The following is a 19,225-nucleotide window of genomic DNA, read 5'->3' on the forward strand; positions in this document are numbered from 1 at the left end:
CTGTTGCTCTTATTAACGACTGGAGCGCATTGTAAATAACTGAAACTTCAGAATGAGTGATATTCACCTCATCGGATCTCTCTATTATTCCATGACATCCCAGTAAACTGTTCTATCAGTTGCCACTCCAAAGAAAAGATGGACTTTTAGACTCATCCGAAGAACTCACCCTAGAGAGGGCATTCACGACACCCTGCAAGAAATGCCTTTCCTCTGGCGTAACAATATAACCAAATTTCAATTAATCGCTAGCCAACTGTCATCAAACGCTTCTAGAACAAACAATCGTTAAAACACAAACGCTATTCAGGCCCTCCCCACCCTTTCAATTTTCCACACTCCTTTCCACATTCACACTTGAATACAAATTCCTCCAGCTTCTCAAGTTCCCTAAGTCCCTCATGCACGTACATGAGACCTTTTAACATCTTTAGACCTCCACAGTTCATTTGTGTCCTCAGATTCTCCAGAGCCTGCTCTTGTTCTTCCAGTTTTTTCTGCTGAGCTTTGATCGTCCCGTTCATAATTACCATAGCGTTATAAAAGATACTATTATCGTCGTCAAGATATTGTTCCATCTCCGCCAGCGTCTGTTCATGCTCCGGTATGCTAGATCTTGCGGCTTTGCTGCTTGATACGGCCTCTGTAGCGTTCTTAGTATCTTGACTTGAAGTAGGCTTTGGAGGATCTTTATTGCTGTTCTTGCCATTCTCCTTCGCCGACGTCTTTTCATGCTTCGGTGTAATAGAACTTGCGGCTTTGCTACTTGATACGGCCTCTGTAGCGTTCTTGGTATCTTGACTTGGGGTAGGCATTGGAGGAACTTTGCTGCGGTTCTTGCCTTTCTTCTTCGCCAACATCTTTTCATGCTTCGGTGTGATAGAACTTGCGGCTTTGGAGTTTGATGGGACCTCCACAGAGTTCTTGGTGTCTTGAACTGAGGTGGGCTTCGGGGGATCATTTTTGCTATCCTTTTTCGTCTTAAGTTCTTCCTCAGTTACTGATCTCATCTGTCCAAATGAAACACTTTTTTTCTGACATTCCTTTCTTTCATTATTCGGAGAGGTGGTGCTCAGTTGAGTGACATCAAATTCAGGAAATAAAGGCTCGGGTAATGGAGGGTATTTCGATGGATGTTGAGAGTTCTAGATGAATCAAGAGGTGAGTTAAGAATGCCATAAGACAGTGGTTTAAAATTGATGAGTTTGCTTACGGATAATACTTCACTTGTAATCGGGACTCGATGTAATGATTGCCAAGCATTTTTTGAGTTGTCCTCCAAATCTTTGAACGCGGATGACTCCTCCTGTTGTTCAAATTATTCAGTGATCTTGAGAAAATTGTCAAGCAAAACATGAAAAGGATGCGTACAATCTTTCTAAGTTTTTCCCCAAGATTTCCAGGGCCGGCTGCCCTTTGAGTTGCAATAGAGATATCCGTTCTTTCTGACTCATCCCTTGGGCTGGCCGTTGATGGATTCTTGCCATGTAAAAATTCCCGTACTGAATCATTCAATCTCTCCTTCATATCTGGCATAGCAAACGTGACTGCGCGGTGAGAAACCCCGATGTCATCCCAATCTGTATCATCAGATTCAAGTTTCGCATTACTGTTATTTATTGAGCTTGCTTCGCACATTGTTCTTTCGATGCTCTGATCTTGACGTCCATCTTTTCCCGTCTGATATCTTTCGCTTGCCAAAACAGAGGCCGCCCACCCAGCATCCAAACTCTTTTGTTTGCTTTCTTGATCGCCTTGAACTCGAGATTGCTTGGAAAAACTTTGTCCCATCTTCGAGGATTACCTTGGATGTAAGAATGAATGGGATCTGCAAGACGTCAGTTTCAAGGCTCCTAATTTTGGACTTTTGTGTTTTCCTACATGGGATCGATTTTCGAACTAGATAAAAGGTGGCTAGCTTGAATGATCCAAGAAGTGAGTTCATAGAGAGTGAAGATATTAATGATATAGCGATCGGAGCTCAGTGATTGTAAAAGAGTGTTTTCTATGATACAAGGATAAGGATGAAGCGTGTCCACGACGAGCAAAGCAGGAAAGGTTTCCGCATCACAAGCTAAGTGGCAGTTTAAGCGACAGGCGCATCTTTGAACGAAACCACATTTCAACTCTCAGGTCGTTACTGCCTTCTAAGAAGCAGTGGCGACCATTATACTGGGTCACGTTTTGATCACATGCGTGACATAGTGAACAGTGAAAGTGCAAATTTAGAAGTGTTTGAACCCTTGGAATAGGAAATTATTGAGTTATTGAGCGACTGACGATACTGTAACTATATATGTATCATTTGAGAGAGTTATCACGGGACTCATTTTGGATTTGCGGTAACCACCACCAGTGTGTTGCAAGTCTGTCGGGACATCTCCTTACAGTAGAATAAAGAAAGCTATATTTGCTTGACTCTTTTGAGTAAAGAAAAATTGCAGTCTCCATTGTGATTGCTAAATAATTCCAATAAGGATGGAGTGTTTAAAAGCACTTTTCTTGCATTATCGTACTTGGAGGGTGTCCTGTCAGTCTCACACCGCACCGGTGTACTGAAAAAAATGTCTTCCAATCTCAAGCAACTTTGACAAAGGGCCTAACGAGGTAATATTAGTTTGCAATACAAGGCAGAACATATTGGACCTTTGCCTTTGTGGGCTGGTAGTCAAGTATGAAATAATCTGGCATGAATATCCCAAAAGAGACGGAAGTGAGATGAAATGGCTCTTTAGTTCTTCAAATCTTGTTGAGATATTATGTAGATTTCAAGCTTTTGCCTTGATACAAGAGACCAAGATAAGAAGTGATACAAACACTGAAGGTGGTTGATAGCGCATTTGAAACCAGGTAAAATCCTAGCGCCAAATCGCTGCATCAAACTGCGCATAATTCAAACGCTTACGAATGGAGTGAATGCCATTGCATGAAGGCCAAACCAACATCCTCAGCCTCGATGCTGGACAAATGTTGTATAATGGGACAGCCTCTACCACTTGTGTGACGTGTTGAAACTCGAAAGGGTCATTGAGGTATGACAAGAGCGACCAACAAAACCAACAGAAAAATAAGAGAATAATGAACAATCATTCCTATTCAAAAGCACGAACAGTGACAGAAATCATTAAAGATCAACTAACCTCGCCTATAACCTAACAATTACCATCTCGAGCCATCTCGATATTTCAAGGCCGAGATAGGCTATTATCACGTACGGCACAAACAACGAACCAACATCAAAATCTCACCTGTGAAACCCGCACGAGTCGGGTCTATCTGGACGAACCCACCTGTCAGCCCAACAACAGCCAGCGCATTTTTCCAACTCGTCGTCCAACTCACTTATGAAAATCATTGACCGTAGCTTGGTCGACCCAATGAAGATATTGGTGGATGAAGTCAATCACGATCACCTGATCAGACTCCAACAACTTGGCACTTTTCAGCTACTGACTACTTTAGGAATAGCTTCGTGGTGAAACAGCAGACGATGCAGATCCTCCTGTTGCAGCTTTGAACTTTAGTACGACCCCAAATCTCCCCATCCCCACGAACCACAATTCATGTCATCTCGAGATATGCTTTCACAGCGCGACGAAGCCGTGGAGCATGTTGATCTTGAGAGAGCTGACGAGTTTGCAGCAGCAAGTGAATAGTTGATTACGTGTACGGGTATGAATAATGAGGCTTTTACCTTTTCGGATCTGATTTAAAAATACATCAGGTACCAAAGTACACATGTCTAACCTCTTCGAGTGAGGCGTGGTTGTCGGAATCGGCGAGCCATCGGGTTGAAACTTGGCAGGCGGATTCATAGGGAGGAGGTGGTGATTGGTTCGTCTGGGTGAGTTTGTCTGCGATTGATGAAAAGGGGTAGCGAGGAGGGCAGCTCGTGAACTGAATATCATGTTTGAGATGATCATTTAGAGTTGTTATTGAATTGTTCAAGAAATAAACATGTAGTTCTCAAAGTCTAAATATCTGGGGGATCTCAAACTCCCTAACGTTAACCGCTTCCTGAGTTCCAGATGTTCTCGCTGTCAGTGCAGCACCAACAATCCTTCCCTCTGAAGTATATCTCCAATTCGCCGGCTAAGCAAACATACAAACACTTCACGATGCGACCAAGCGGCGCTTTTCAAAAACTATGCGGCCGCTCCAACATGGAATAAACCCAATTCGCGTGTGCAATTCACGAAGTCAACAACCATAGCCACTCCCAACCCATGCGAATCTCGCTTCTTTGCAAGTGCTGACTGCGCCCCAAGCTTTCTCTCGTACAGACCCTTGAATCAGAGCCCCTGCGCCACGGCACGACAACCAGAAGGAAATCCATCCTCCATCCTCCATACATAAACACGAATCTCTGCCATCGAGACCAATCTTTTCTTCCTTCCGACTACTCGTATTGCTTTTCCTCCACATCAACGAAAACATCGTCGTCGTCGTCGACCACCGACTATCGTTAATCCGCACATCTCTCAGCCTCATCTGCTTGATTGATCACCCTCATTCGAGTTCTCGAACCTCACTTCCGACCTCTTTACGAAAGACACGTCGTCTCGCGATCAACAACCGCAAATATGGGCGCAGGAAGATTCGCGTGCGTGGCATTGCCATTCGCACTCATGGTCTGCAGTATCATCTGTATCTTCATCGCCATGTTGTCAGGCATCGCCAACAAGAACCTCTACATGTTCGAGCTCGAAGCCAAAAATCTCTCCATTTCCACCTCAAACATCCTCGGAGTCGACCTCACAGACGGTGTGCAGAATGGATTGGGACAAATTAACGATGCGTTATCGCCAAACAGACACAACTTCAGTGCTTCAGAGCTTGGATTGTCGGATTACTACAAGGTCAACCTCTGGAATTACTGCTCGTATAACGCGACCAAGAAGAACGAGCAGACTTGCACCAAGGGCAAATTCGACTGGGCGTCGTCTTCCATCGATCTTACACACATCAAGCAAGTCGTACAACAAGTCTCCAACTCGAACAATGCTACGGTTCCCGAGCCACTGAACGGTTCCCTCAAAACCTTCAAGCAAGTCCATAAATGGACCCAAGTCGTTTACGTTATCGCCATCATCTCCTCCTTCCTCACCCTCTTCCTCGGCATCGCAGCCATCTTCTCCAAGGTCGCAAGTTGCATCACGTACATCATCTCCGGAGTAGCCACCACCTCCCTCATGATCGCGTCCTCCATGGCTACAGCCGAATCCGCCATTGTAATCGGCTCCGTCAAGACCGTCAAGGATGAATATCACGTCAATGGCCACATCAACACCTCTTGGCTCGCCGTAACATGGATTGCCGTCGCCTTCTCCATCGGTGCCGGTATCTTCTGGCTCGCATCCATCTGCTGCTGCTCCACCAGCTCCGGCCACAGCTCCCGCAGAAGCCGTCACGGTGACCAAGAGAAGTTGATCCCAACTGGCTCTTACCAACGTGTTGACGACCCTCATCACTTCAACGCTGGCGTCGGTGGTGGTGCTTTCAGCCAAGGTACCGCCGCTGTCCCTATGCAACCCATGAACCGCGGAAACGGGGCTTATGAACCTTATTCTCATCAAGCTATCTAAAATCGTCACGTATTCAAAAAATAGATGTACGGAATTGGTTGGAAAGATGTCTATGACTTGAGGGTTTGCTATTTAGCGTGCATTTTGCAACGGCGTTGGGTAGGACTGATCTTGGAAATTGAATTGATGGATAGATGGGGATATGATAGGATTTGGACTGTATGTGTAGAGGGAGGAAATACTTTGTTATTTGGAAAAGGCTTGCGGTAGTTGAATAATACCCTTTCTTGCACATCTATCTTTCTAGCATGGTGTTGACGTGATTTCGTAGCCAACACGCTACCTGGCTTGCTCCCAAGTGCGCACCCTAAGAAAGGAGAGAGTCGACCTCTCCTCATCCGACGTCAAAGGCATCAAAATCTGAGAGCCACGCTCTACATCTAACACACCACAAATCAGCTAGACGTAGCAGGAGCCGCTGTACCAGCAGCACTCGCTAGATCCGTCAACTCCTCAAAAGACGGATACGTCGACTTCCCATCCCTAATATTAACCACCGCCCCATCAACAACATACTGCTCGACCCAGCCCAGCGACACAACCGTATGCGTACGATTCACATACGGCTCCTCCTCCTGCTGCAGCTTCTGGAACTCTGGATCATTCGTGATCTTCGCCAGGTCGGCGAAGGTGCTGAAGTAGAATTCGACCGTCATGTCGTGGTCGTCGACCACCCAGCCGCGGTTGCGACGGGCGTTCATTTCTTCGAGGGTCTTGCGGTAGGGGAGGGGTGTGAAGGACTGGGTCGGTGTTAGTTGAGGAAGGGAAATGGGGGGGAAAGGAGTACTTGGACGTAGGACTTTATGCCGTGGGTTGCGTGCATGGGAGCGGCTTTGATGGCGTGGTTGTTGCGGGCGAAGTCGTGACCGGCTTCACTTGTGATGTTTGGGTTTCGGTAGAGGGATATGGAGAGGCGGAGGAGACGTGGGGTGGTTTCTGTTGTGCTTGTAGACATGATTGTTCTCTTGTGAAAGGCTGGGCAATAGTTTGTATGCTGTTATTGGACTTCTGATTTCTTTTCAGGTGTTAGATGATGAGTTGCGGAACTTGGATCTTGAATTAATATTGCAGGAGCGACAATGGCTTTATATATATACACAGTTCAAGTATTTGACATCTACTATTATAACTAACATAGCTTTCACCAATGAATTACGAACACTGATACGCTGAACAAGATGCCGAGGTTGATTGTTTAGATTCCAGCATTTCAATATAAGGAACGCAACATTATTGGCTAACTCATTGTTCGAACCGGAGAGCGATTACACCGTGTTCAAGAAACGATACTTCTTCATGTAAGCCTGTCCTGTACACAAATTCCGGGGTTTGGAATATCGGGACTAAGACGGAATTAAGCTTTAACACCATTTCGACAGAGTGTATAACGTATAAGAATGGAAACCATAAATTTTTGACGGTATTCGACAGTAATTGGTCCAATCCCAAAGCCGATTTTTGTAGTACTACTCTGCGCGCTATAATCGGCCGACATAAAAGCATGTTAACGGCGCAGAAATACCAGAGAACCGCCATTAAGTCCGCTCCTATTGTATCTACTATCTAGCGTAGCGAAATCAGGTCAGACACAAGAAAGTACCGAGGTTGTTTGGTTGATCGGAAAGCTGTTTTGAACTTATTATCTACGGTAGACCAGTGTGTTGGACATCGTACGGAGTTCTTCCGGGTATAATTGATATCGACGTTCGACCAACAAGGTTCCACGCTCTTTCCCTGACACAATTCATCTTATGGAAAATTTATTCAAACACAGAACAATTATCTTTACTCAGGAGAATTGAGTAAATATAGCTTTTGTTCAGGATATATCATCCATTTAGTAGGAGGTTGTGTACTACCAATTTTGCAACATAGTGGTAGTAGCAACTCAGAAACAGCTTCTCTTTACCAGGACATACTGCATCATAAAACCAAGTGTTGACTTCAACATGACCGTGCCACAAGCTCCGGAAGCAGTACCAACAGCTCTGAAGACGGAGATAACATCTATCTCTGGACAAGCTCATGAATTCCGAGTACAACAACAAGATACCAGACTGGTAGAGCCAAAAGAATCTCCCAAGGCATCTGAGCAATCAACTGCACTGAATTAGCGACTCTGGTTGACATTCCTGCCTTTTGTATCAGCACCCTACTTGCAGCTCTCGAGTCCACCGTCACTTCAACAGCTCTACCAACTATGGTAAATGATCTGAATACAGGCGACAACTATGTGTGGATGTTGAACGTATATCTCTTGACCAGGTAAGGAGTTTTGATTGTCCTTGTTCTGGCAATCAATCACTGATACACGTTTGATGATGCTTTCTTGCCTATATATGGACAATTCGCCATGGTATTTGGTCGAAGATGGCCAGCCATGATAGCTACTGCTTCCAATTGACAGAGTGGTTGCGGTCAAAGTATTTACAGACGAAAATAAAACAGGATTCATTTTCAGTCAGCACGACAATAGAAACGTGTAGTCGTGTGGATGAAAGTGGAAGCACAAATATTATAACTGTTGGTCCTGTTGGTTTTCTGGCATCGATATCTCGGTTACACGTCACCGAGTGACTCAGAAATAACCTCCGATTGTTAGAACAATAACTCGATCATCGCGATATTTAAACCTGTTAAATTGACTGCCTTAGACTGTTCTCTTCCAAGGAAGTATATTTGTAACATCTGTAATATTTGTGATTGTTCAATGGCAGTCTGCGTCTCTATCAGTTAGAGATAAGGGGAGAAGCGCTTGCGCCTGAAGTGTGCATATCAAGTATCGTAGTTAGATTTAATTAGAAATTGGTAAGCTCTTGTACTCAGGATTGCTCTTAGTTTCTGAGTGACCTAACGTCTACTAGAAAAATAAAGGTGAGTGACGAGTAGGTGTTACCCTCGGTTAACGAAGAAAGAATGGAAGATTTATACTCATCTGAGTATCATTATGATTATGAAGAAGAATACTTCAGTCCCCTCCACGTCGCTATATCCTCAGGTCAAATCAATGAGATCGAGGCAATCATTTCCTCCATCCCAGAATCCGACCGCAGCGCAGCAATCAACGCTCGTAACATTGAGAATTACACACCTCTCCAAACCGCCATGCTATCAGGAGATCTCGCCGCTGTGCAACTGCTCCTCAGGCACGGCGCCGATCCTACACTCTTAGCTCCAAACGACTATGGGGATCTAGATGAGAAATTTGACTCTTCGTGTCTCGCCGCCATGCTTGGGAACGTCTCAATTTTGAGACTTGTGCTAGATACGCAAGAGTCAATAGGTGCCGAAACATTATATCAAGCTTCTGAATGTGGACGTTTGGATTGCGTGGAAGAGATCCTGCAGCGCGTACCCAAGAATTGTAAATTCGCAGATGGTGTGACAAGAATGGCGGCAATTGAAAAGGCTTTGCGACCTGCGGTTGTGGAGTGGAGAGTCGATATTCTGAAACATTTACTGGACGCATCAGAGTTCAGTGACACCAAAAAGCTCTCTGAATTACTATTACTAGTTCCTTACTCCGACAATAGTGACCAGTATCACATCCCCAACCATCTTGAAAAATATACCCCGGAAGCAAAACTCTTACAAATTCAGATTTACAAAACTCTGATCGACGCCGATGCCAGAGTTGACGGCGTTTATCATGAAGAAGACTCCCCATGGCCCGGAGAAAGGAGCATACTACATATGATATTTTCAGAACGGGATCCCCCTATGGAAGTCTGGGAATTATTACTTGAACACGGAGCAGATATCCATGCGTTGAATAGCCGTGGTCAAACACCGCTGTTTCCTGCCCTCGACCGTGATAATCTAGAGTTTGTATCCAGACTCGTTACTTTAGGCGCTGCTATAGACATTACCGACAACGAAGGAAACACACCATTACACTACTCGGTACGCAATCCAACACCATGTGGCCAGGCTACAACAATTTTACTATACTCTCAAGGTGCAAAACTCGATACTCAAAATCGGGATGGGAATGCGCCATTACACTTTCTGGCGCGGTACTATAGTGCTGCTTATCTACCCTTCTTACAAGATCTCATGCCTCGTCCGGAAGTCTTCTCACTCAGAAATGCAGCGGGAGAAACGCCTTTTCAAATAGCAGCACAGGCTGGGTATAATATCTACATCATGGCCCTTTTATACTTGTTGACTCGCCCTCAAGATCGCGAAAAGGAACTCAGCACAGAACAATTACGTCTAGGCGCGGAGCTTCTGCCGAACACCCTATGTTCACAAATTCTTACCATCCTCCGATATCTCACCAATCATGGCGCACATCTCACTATTCCTATCACCGAAGATATGGTGTTCCAGCATCGAGTTGTTGATTGTTACTCGACTTCAACAGCATTTACAGGGGGCTTGGAACTTGATAGTTTCACGATTCGAGGTCGGGACTTCCATTTGCTCATTGGTAAAAGCGTTTCGGAGACCATAGTTGCCCTGCAGAATTGGAGTCGCGATGATAATCGAATCTTAATATTACGTGCGCCAGCCGGAAAGTACCCGGATAGTTTCGATCATGACAACCTTTTGCTGCTGTTTTACGAAGATGTTGTGACAACTGGGGTAGGGTTCATAACGAAGATGGAAGCGAGTAAGTGGGAGGTGGTGGAGAATGGACAGATGTTACTAGAGTTTAGGAAGAAGGTGGAAGAGGAAACGCTGGGGGGCTTGAGCTATGAAGAATCTTCTGAGCCTAGAATTGCTGATTGGTAGGGAGGTATAGGATAGGAAGGAGATTATGTAGTGTCAGGGTTCTTTTATACTATTTTTATAACGAAAAGTATAGATGAATAGAACAAGTATTATCATCTATCATGAATGTTTCAAAACAACCCAGTAAGCTGAAAAAAGAGAACATACGATGGCAATCGTGTGAAAACTCCGTGTGAAGGCTCTGTAGTTTTGTTGCTGATTGATTCGAGGCAGAAAGGAAAATTTATATTCTGACTAATAACTCCACTGGTGAACATTGGCTACCTGTGTATGCCAACCCTTCTGAAAGAGCTAAGAGAGCCTAATCCGGCGGCAGCTATCAGTGGAAAAAACGAGTCGCGGTCGAAACACGACATTAATTCAGCCAGATGGACACATTATTCTACATTTTATATATTGTTTTCAGTACACTAAATACCTGCACACTCTTTTGAGTGTTGGTTATAGTAGAAAGTGGCAGGTATGCTATATCGTAATTTAATCAAGCTAATAGCAATCGAAGCTCATGCCACTTGACTTGTACGCTGTAACCGTAGGTATCTCCTGTTTTCGAAACATGAACTCTGAGCCTCTGTCATGGGCCCTCAGCATAGTCTAAGGAATCCATGCGATATTGGAGTAATTTGACGAATTCAAACGACCGCTTAGCATCAGCATATCCTTCGCATGGATATATACGGCTGACCAATATGGCCGGGATTAGTCTGTGCTGTTTTGTATGGAAAAAACCTCCTCACCTAACAGCATAGTCTTGTGCTATGCCGTTAATTAAAGATTAGGTCCAAGGTGAAGAAACGCTCTAACGCGGCCGGTACCTCTTCACTAATTCGTCTGTATTGATATGCGCATCAAAAAGAAACTCAGATTCCGGCCTCCCTTCAAAAGCAGCGCAAATGGAACCCCGCCGAAATGTTACTTCTCGACGGTTGTATCCAGTACCCATGCGGTTCTTCAATTTTTCTTCCTTTGGATCGCAACCGTCTCCTAGGTCTAACCATCGTGTAATGAATATCGCGTTGACAGCACTTCCAAAACTCTTGAAGTCTACTCGGAACTCGGTATGACAATGGTTACAGCTAATTATTCCTTCATTGTTCTGATGAGTTGCAACCCTGTCCGAACGGGGAATGGAGACGCCGGCCTTGTAAAAGTTCTTGTAATCGCTGAAGTCGTGGTGACAGCACATTCGAAAGATTCCGCCCGAGATGTACCTTGCAACAGGATATGGCTTAGAAGCTGGAAGCAAGAGAACGACTTGATCACGGAAGAGAAGTACACCATCTCGGATCTTCGTCTTTGCGTTTAGCTGTCCAGAATAGCCGTGAGTGTTCAGAAGTTTACTCTCGCACGAGAGACGGCTGAGAAAATTTGTAGCATCGCGGCCCTGCCTATGCGCCTTCATAGACATCCGAAATATTGTTTCTGAAAATTCCGTTCAGATTTCGTTTTTAACATCCCATTCTCGGGCTCCATTCCAGCATTGTAGCCTTTCATTGCCTGGAATATGAGGAGATTCGAGATCGTGCGGCCCAAGGAATGGTGGATATGCATCACAAGATATTGAGTCGATTTTGACGCATTTTTGGCAGTATAGGTGTGTGGAAGAGTCTCTGTCTACCAGTGGAAGGAATTTGCGTAGCACTTCGATGTCTGCCTTCTTCGTTGGTTGGAAATAATGCTCCTCAAGAGATGAGTATAGAGTGCGACATGTAAGACCGAGGCTCATGACGTATTCATCAGGGAGGTAACTTGTGATGAGAAAAAAGAGCTCGTTTGGAATCTTCAGAAATGGTGGTAATGGCTGTAAGTGGCCTGATGGCTGTAACAAGTCGTCCATAGGAAGAGGTGGGTCCGACGTGGGCATATTTGTTTTGACACGAGACCCTTTCAAGCGATTGAGAATACACTGTTCAATAAATTGTTTGAGCCCCATATTGTGGGTTAAAGTGAATCAAGATCAATTGAGATGTGCCTGAAAGATAATTTTGTTAGACGAGAGAGAAGGGAAGATGGATACATGTTCAAGAAACCCCATTATTATAAAGAATTCCGATCTGAGTCTTGGCGTAGGTAATTCAGTAGTCCTTTGGTCAGATGATAACCTAACAAACTACTTAACGGGTTAGGTGAGTTAGTGATTTAGGGTTGTCAACTGACTTTAAAAGTATTGCGCCAGGAAGAGACGATACGTATCGGGCCCAAATTACGATGCGGGGCCAATATCGGAGCTCGGTGCCCAACCGGATCAACCGGGATTACACGGAACAGAACATCCCTAAATTCCCGAATTTCAGCTGTATTCTTACCTCCATCCATCAATAACAAATTTATGTGAACACGAGCAGATGTACGCCTTCGCTTTCCCGTTCGCCTCTTTGTATTTGAATGCCTAAATTGGAACTTACTTACATTCGATTGCCACAATTCCCCAATCTCCGTACGCTTATGTGATCGAAAGACGGATAAACGTAAACTCATAATCATATCATCTTCGCGACTCTGTCAAATTCATTACGCTACCCGAACCTTGTCAACTCTCAATCTCACATCACATGAACCTCAAACCCGACCCAACCTGCTTAAAAGTTCAGCAAAGATGTCACAAATACCCAAATTCTACCGCATCTTCTTCCTCTACATCGACCCCCTAATCTGCCTCTCAGGAATCTACATATTCTTCTTCGACCACGCACTCTACATCTCCAACGGCACACCCACCGCCATCTCCAGCTTCTCATCCACCGCTCTCACCCCATTCACCGATTACCTTCTCACTGCACTTGGCGCCTACTCCCTCTTCGTCTTTTGCATGCAAGTCCTCCTGCTTCACGGCTTCAAGAACGCGGCAAACGGAGTGAACGTGAGGATTTGGAGGATCGTCCAGTTTGGGATTTTGTTGATTGATTTTGGACTTGTGTATGCGGTTTGGAGGGCTGATGAGAGGGGGTTTTGGGATTTGAAGGGGTGGGATGAGGGGGAGTGGACGAATAATGGGATTTTAGGGGGGGTTATTGTTGTGAGGAGTGCGTTTCTGCTTGGGGTTGGGGGTGTGGGGAGGGTTGACTCCTGAAAAATGTGAGGTGGAATGTTTTGTTTTCCTTCACTTGATCCGACACTTTGCTTCTGCCTCATTTCTGTTGTTGTGTATCTCAGTTTCTTCTTGGTAATTGAGACAATTTATGAGGGATTCATCCCATGTCGTTTGGCCCCATGTCAGCAATGCTTAGCCATGTCACCATTTTAGGCGTGGAATCAGCTCAAGCCTATATGAGTCTCACGAAAACAGTATTTTGAGCTGCAAATTGTTCCATTGGAGTTAAAAATTCTACACCAGTCTTATTATGTTCAATGGACTTCCCTCCGACTTATCCTCACCCTGACATCGCTCACAGGCTGCATAGTACCCGTGCCCGGACGCATAGGAGGAATAACCCATTCTTTTCCAACAGGAGATATATCCCACAGACTAATGACCGCCGCACCAATAGCGATGATCTCCTTCTCCGCAAACGTTCTCCCTTTACAAATCCCCGCACCACCGCCCCAGGGTCGTAACTTTCCATAGCGAGCAGTCCTGGCTCCATTCTCATCTATCTCCAGAAATCGATCAGGCACGAACTTGTGAGGCTCCGGGTAGTTTGCAGCGTCCTTGTTGGCAATCGCATGCGCGGCGGATATCCAAGTGCCTTCTTTCAGATTGTGGGTATACTGACCGTCCGACAAAGTGATTGGTTTCCGAACATACCGAATAGATGTCGGCTCATCCACCATTCTGAATGTTTCATAAACCGATCCTTTGAGTAAGGCACATCGCGTAATGCCTTGTAAGTCGAATGAGGTGATTTTTGAGTCGGTAACGGTGACGTGCGATGATATTTCCTTGCGAAGCTGTTCTACAAGACCAGGTGTGGAGTAGATAAATAGTAAGAACCAAAACACCATAGGCTGGGTATTGGCGTTTTGACCCCATAAATTTCCTAATTCCAACTGGCCACGATAATCCATTGTCAATCCATTCTCGTCGTACAATTTCACTCGTCCACGAATGACACTACTGATGTCCGACATATCAGTATCGTCGTCGACAGGCTCGCCTTTTAGGTATTGGTCGGCACGCCTGTAGACTCCTTCCAATGATTTATGCAGCCTCGAACGAGCAGCTACACCGTCTTTAATCATCTTGAATGGAACCCACTGCGGAATTCCAACCATCATTAATGGAAAAAGATCGTTATCAAAGATCCAGAGATCATCAAGTACTGTTTGCTCGCGCTCCAGGAAATGCCGACCATAGAGTTGAGGAATAGACATGCAAGCCCCAAAGTCGCGCACCAAATGAAGCATGTCCGCTTCGACGGTCTGGCTATCGATCAGTTTTACATTTGCAGATCTCTCCCATCGTGCCAGATTTTCTGGTTTGGAGGAGAAGGTAACGAGCGAAGCGGCATTGCCAGGAATATCGCAAGCTTCCACCGCCGCAGTGGCGTTGGCCTCATTCACGAACAGCCGTTCCGTAAGTGCATTCATGCGGTGAAGCACAGTATGGAGCGTTTCTTTCACATCGGCAGTACTATGCGCCCCAAAGACTTTGGTACTCAACGCCCAGTCACGAGGAAAGCCATCGAGGATGTGAGATCCTTGAGATAAGAACTTATCCAAAGATGGTAAGCCGTGAATGACCTGATGCTGAGAGGTCAACCCAAATAAAGAGCCACCGTATTTTCGAAGTGAGGAGCTGAACCGGAGTTAGCGAATGCTCGTTCAGTATTTTAGGGTATTTACTAGATGGACAGGCCCAGTCCACCGGAAGATATCAGGTAACTAGCGGCGCCAATCTCAAGAGGCAGCCATACGGGTAGGTGCTTTTCTTTCGTAGAACCGGGGAGAGAGTAATAAGAGATAGCAAGAAGAACGACGATAGCGATGATAGATGCTGCTTTGTTTTCTGTAAAGAGCGTGCCGTACTTGTTCAGCGCATCCGAGATATCCAATTGTGCCATGGTGTCGTGTTCGGTTGCTCACAACTCAGGTGTCATAACGCTGCGCAAATGAGAGATGATGCACAATTTGACAGATGAAAGAAGCTAAAGGTACGACCAGACGTAGTAAGTCTTGAGATGAAGTAAGATGGGATCTCACAGACATACGTAAATATATTTCGTCTCTACGCCGCTGCGCTCAGACCATGTCCAGCCCTGAAAGCTACGCCGCACCGAAAATACCGAACCAACAACACCTTAACAGCCAGGACAACTCAGACAACTCCGACAATTTTAACTTCGTTTATCCAACGACATTGATAAAATGGCATTTTGGAGCACCGGAGCCATAGCTGGTAATCATGCAAGATCCCTAGCCATGAACACCTGCATAACACTCTTGTTGAACCCCAACTTTGCCCCTTGTCGAAACTTCGCGAGGGAGGCCGAAATCGTGAATATACGAGGCCACCGATATCATTGGATAAATGCTAGGCTTAGTAATAACCTAACTCTGATACGAATTCGGTACTCGTAAAGAACACGGACATGTAGGTTTTCTGTTATTACATGCTTGAGAGTAAGAAGAGACTTCAGAAGTTGGTATGGCTGAAAACTTGTGGAAGAAATACCTGAAGCTAAGAATCAAGTTTGGAAGAGATATGAGAATTTTCTATGGCGAAAGTCCACTTAATTGTCAGAGGCACTGATCAACTATGAGTAGTGTGTTTGCTATTGTCTTTTCTTCTTTAGTTCTTGAAGCGTAAGGAGGCTGTCTTTAGTTGCGTTGTTACATGCTACATTGAAGCGGAAATGCATTATATCAAGTACTTTTAGGGTCAGATTGACAGATGAGCCCGTTTATGGCGAGAGTATGGCTTGTAGAGCAAGGTCACAAACGCAAAACATTATGCCTATTCAATAATTTAAAGCGTATTTTATTAAGTGCAGCTCGCTTTGGAATAGATCTATCACTTCTTTGGAGTGGAGTTCTTATTCTCGCTAATGCTCAACATGCGCACCAACCATATGATTTTCAATATGCTACACCAACTGTCACTAACTCACTGAAGGAATCTTTTCGCTCCGGTATTTGACACAGGTTTCGGTCTCTATTTAGTTAATAGACCATCATAGTTTCCTATTCAGTTCTTATTCATAGGTTTCATGTATGATCCCTCAAATGGTGGCATCTGCTGCTGGTGCTACGAAAAATGAACCACGCTCACAGCTAGGGATGCAACTATAATTTCTTTGGTCGTGGTAATTACAACATGAACCGAAGAGGCTTCTGACAACATTTCATGATAGAACACTGGGACCAAGAGGGAAGCAACTTCTCTGGATGCTCCACTTCTTCGTCACGTGGGGTCATTTGCGCACTCGTGACAGACCATTTTGGGCTAGCTTTGTTTCCACACATTTGGAGATCTCGTCCGGAAGAACTCCTTAACTTCTTGTGATATCTTCACAATGCTTGCATGTTGTTTGGGGGAGATTCCAACTAGCTTCCTTACAATTGCTTACTTCCTCTATTTTGTTCAGGATACCGCGATCGGGCAGAAAACGACCCGTCGTTGTCCGCATGCTGATTCAGTGTTTATTATTGCGGCGTGGGCGAAGTAACGAATAAGCCTATACGGCAACTCATGTCGTTGGCCTGACTGGGCCGCAACACCACTTCTGGATCTTTCTTATCAGGCGATGTTCATCCAAGAGCGACTGTTATGGATTGTTCAGTTGTTCAGGAATTTTGACAGAAATTCAGTGTTTCGCTGTGGAAATAATTTGTTCTTGCAGCACCAGTCATCGTTTCCTATTGTAGTTATTACTTTATTATTACACGTCGCTTAGCCTCACATCATTGTGGTCACCAAGTTGGGGGCAGGGCGGTGCAGTGTACGCCTACAACACCACCCATTTCTGTCACTTTCAGTGGGGTTTTTGCCCTTTGACTCGGAAGGAATCTACATTGTCGCACCACCTATGCAATCGCCCTTTCTTTGGCGTTCGCAGCTATCCATCATTGGCCATTACCAATTATGTGCCGTCTGATTTCTGGATCAATATCTGCACTCAGCTTCCTTACACGTTTTCAGACCCTTTAATAGAGGCTGGAGGTCCCGAAAAGATTTAGGCTTCTGATTTGTGCTGTGGTTTTGTTGTATTTGTACGTGTGTAAGCCGGCCTTTACATGGAGCTGGTGTATTCCAACTGCATAAGGCTGAGCTGAGTTTTTTCTTGAAACACTTATAATACTACAACAACGCTGATCATTCCTTAAAATAATCTGTTTCAAAAGAGCTTGGTTGTTGGTTATCAAATATTCCTATGTCACGTTTTTTAATATCGATTGGACAACTATGAGGGAACACCATGAAGCGACCCATGTCAACGAATCTATGGTGTTTGGCGTTTCTGTCACAGATTAGCAACTTTTGGGGAACATGTACAGGTAATTTATTGTTGTTCGACTGGAATTGCAGAAACATGCTTTGTCAAAGTGTTTGATCTAACGATTTGTAGTGGAAGCACAACAACATTTATTAATAGACGACCATCGAGGCTTGAACCCTCACGAGAAGTGGGAAACAGAGTCAAGTATCGGGAGATTCCGTCCGACCATAATCAAAACACACGTTGTCACCAAGAATACACTTTCGGGATCTACCTCTCCGACATTGTTTCCTGTCACAGTAACGACTCAGCCGGCGAACGATGTTGAAATAGCTTACTCCCCGTTATCATTCACTCCACCTATAAGCATCTCTCCGACGGCAACTCAAACAATATCACTCACTTCCATCCAATTCGTTCCTCAGATCTCCATTAACTACCCTCCTTCAACCCTCGTCACCAATCCCCATTTCAAACGCACCGTCTCTCTTACCCCCGTCAGCACGACTTTACCTGCGATTTCTATCCTCGGAACCACCGTTCCAGCTGGCGCAACTATAGCCATTACAGACTCAACTCTGACCACTACCTTCACCTTACCGTCTATTGTCTCTGTCGGCCTATCTACCGGTATCGTCGTGAACGGCGGGACCTTGATTGAAGGCGATGAAACTACGGTGTCGGGAACGACGTATAGTCTGCCTACTGGAGGGAAAAGTCCTGTTTTGGTGCCCACTGTGAGTACGACGGTGGATGCTCACGGTGCAACGGGCACGGTAGGACAGTTTGGAAGCGGAGGAATGAGGGACAGCCGAGTGGGCTGGGTGACTTGGATGGCTATTGCGTCGATTTGTTTTGTTCTAGGTGTTGTCTGAAAGGAGCAAATTGTGGTAACCAATTGAGCGGTGGGTATTGAAAACTGTACACAACAGAACACCCTTGAGAATAGGGAAGTATTAGCATGACAGTTCTGGTCATAAGCTCTGTACCAAGACGAGAAGTCCGGCCATGCTTAAATTCTAGAGTACTCAACGTATGTCCATGCGTTACGAAACGGGTTGTAACAGAAATTCGTGATCGAAACGCGAGCACCAAATCTGGCTCAAGAAACTCCACGGCTGCATGGTGTTAAAGCCGTCTTCATTCATAGTCCTAGAAATCAAAGTCCAAGATCCACCTCTCAACCCATACATCCTCTTATCCACCGGCCACCCACGTAATGCAACGAATGGTACAAACGTTCTTGCTAGTGAAGAAAACGACCCAGACATACGTTGTCCTTAGGGACTAGGAAATGGCAGATCTTATTCTAGACCTAGAATTCATTTAAAGATTTGTTTCGACCAGATGCAGAGTTGAAAGTATCGCTGAGGAGACATGTAGAGACACATATAAATTGACCAGGCCGGTCATGTGTATAGGTAGAAATGCCAATTTCTTTCAAACTTTTTGATTCCTATCTGTGTTCCAAGAAAATAATTCAAAAATCCATGTATAATATCCCAAATCAAAAAACATAACGCCAAC

General features: G+C 45.0%; 9 protein-coding genes across 9 annotated transcripts; 4 read left to right on the forward strand and 5 right to left on the reverse strand.

Moving 5' to 3' along the window:
* Positions 1–302: 302 nt before the first annotated feature.
* On the reverse strand, positions 303–1,791 carry GLAREA_04433 (uncharacterized protein; the record flags this gene model as incomplete). Its single annotated transcript, XM_008086810.1, has 3 exons — positions 303–1,145; positions 1,214–1,306; positions 1,372–1,791. The coding sequence occupies 3 exons, from the start codon at positions 1,789–1,791 to the stop codon at positions 303–305; spliced, it is 1,356 nt and encodes a 451-aa protein (XP_008085001.1).
* A 2,792-nt stretch (positions 1,792–4,583) lies between these two features.
* On the forward strand, positions 4,584–5,585 carry GLAREA_04434 (uncharacterized protein; the record flags this gene model as incomplete). Its single annotated transcript, XM_008086811.1, has 1 exon — positions 4,584–5,585. The coding sequence occupies one exon, from the start codon at positions 4,584–4,586 to the stop codon at positions 5,583–5,585; it is 1,002 nt and encodes a 333-aa protein (XP_008085002.1).
* Positions 5,586–5,980: 395 nt separating this feature from the next.
* GLAREA_04435 (Dimeric alpha+beta barrel) lies at positions 5,981–6,540 on the reverse strand (the record flags this gene model as incomplete). The annotated part of the gene is made up of 2 exons (XM_008086812.1): positions 5,981–6,325; positions 6,373–6,540. The coding sequence occupies 2 exons, from the start codon at positions 6,538–6,540 to the stop codon at positions 5,981–5,983; spliced, it is 513 nt and encodes a 170-aa protein (XP_008085003.1).
* Positions 6,541–8,501: 1,961 nt separating this feature from the next.
* Positions 8,502–10,322, forward strand: GLAREA_04436 (Ankyrin repeat-containing protein; the record flags this gene model as incomplete). Its single annotated transcript, XM_008086813.1, has 1 exon — positions 8,502–10,322. The coding sequence occupies one exon, from the start codon at positions 8,502–8,504 to the stop codon at positions 10,320–10,322; it is 1,821 nt and encodes a 606-aa protein (XP_008085004.1).
* Positions 10,323–11,121: 799 nt separating this feature from the next.
* Positions 11,122–11,730, reverse strand: GLAREA_04437 (uncharacterized protein; the record flags this gene model as incomplete). The annotated part of the gene is made up of 1 exon (XM_008086814.1): positions 11,122–11,730. One exon carries the CDS (start codon positions 11,728–11,730, stop codon positions 11,122–11,124), a length of 609 nt encoding a protein of 202 aa, XP_008085005.1.
* Positions 11,731–11,757: 27 nt separating this feature from the next.
* On the reverse strand, positions 11,758–12,255 carry GLAREA_04438 (uncharacterized protein; the record flags this gene model as incomplete). Its single annotated transcript, XM_008086815.1, has 1 exon — positions 11,758–12,255. The coding sequence occupies one exon, from the start codon at positions 12,253–12,255 to the stop codon at positions 11,758–11,760; it is 498 nt and encodes a 165-aa protein (XP_008085006.1).
* Positions 12,256–12,918: 663 nt separating this feature from the next.
* Positions 12,919–13,392, forward strand: GLAREA_04439 (uncharacterized protein; the record flags this gene model as incomplete). The annotated part of the gene is made up of 1 exon (XM_008086816.1): positions 12,919–13,392. The coding sequence occupies one exon, from the start codon at positions 12,919–12,921 to the stop codon at positions 13,390–13,392; it is 474 nt and encodes a 157-aa protein (XP_008085007.1).
* Positions 13,393–13,667: 275 nt separating this feature from the next.
* Positions 13,668–15,322, reverse strand: GLAREA_04440 (Cytochrome P450; the record flags this gene model as incomplete). Its single annotated transcript, XM_008086817.1, has 2 exons — positions 13,668–15,057; positions 15,105–15,322. The coding sequence occupies 2 exons, from the start codon at positions 15,320–15,322 to the stop codon at positions 13,668–13,670; spliced, it is 1,608 nt and encodes a 535-aa protein (XP_008085008.1).
* A 2,355-nt stretch (positions 15,323–17,677) lies between these two features.
* Positions 17,678–18,573, forward strand: GLAREA_04441 (uncharacterized protein; the record flags this gene model as incomplete). Its single annotated transcript, XM_008086818.1, has 2 exons — positions 17,678–17,756; positions 17,828–18,573. The coding sequence occupies 2 exons, from the start codon at positions 17,678–17,680 to the stop codon at positions 18,571–18,573; spliced, it is 825 nt and encodes a 274-aa protein (XP_008085009.1).
* Positions 18,574–19,225: the final 652 nt, after the last annotated feature.

Source organism: Glarea lozoyensis, assembly GCF_000409485.1.
Source record: "Glarea lozoyensis ATCC 20868 chromosome Unknown GLAREA5, whole genome shotgun sequence".
NCBI classification, from domain to species: Eukaryota; Fungi; Ascomycota; class Leotiomycetes; order Helotiales; family Helotiaceae; genus Glarea; species Glarea lozoyensis.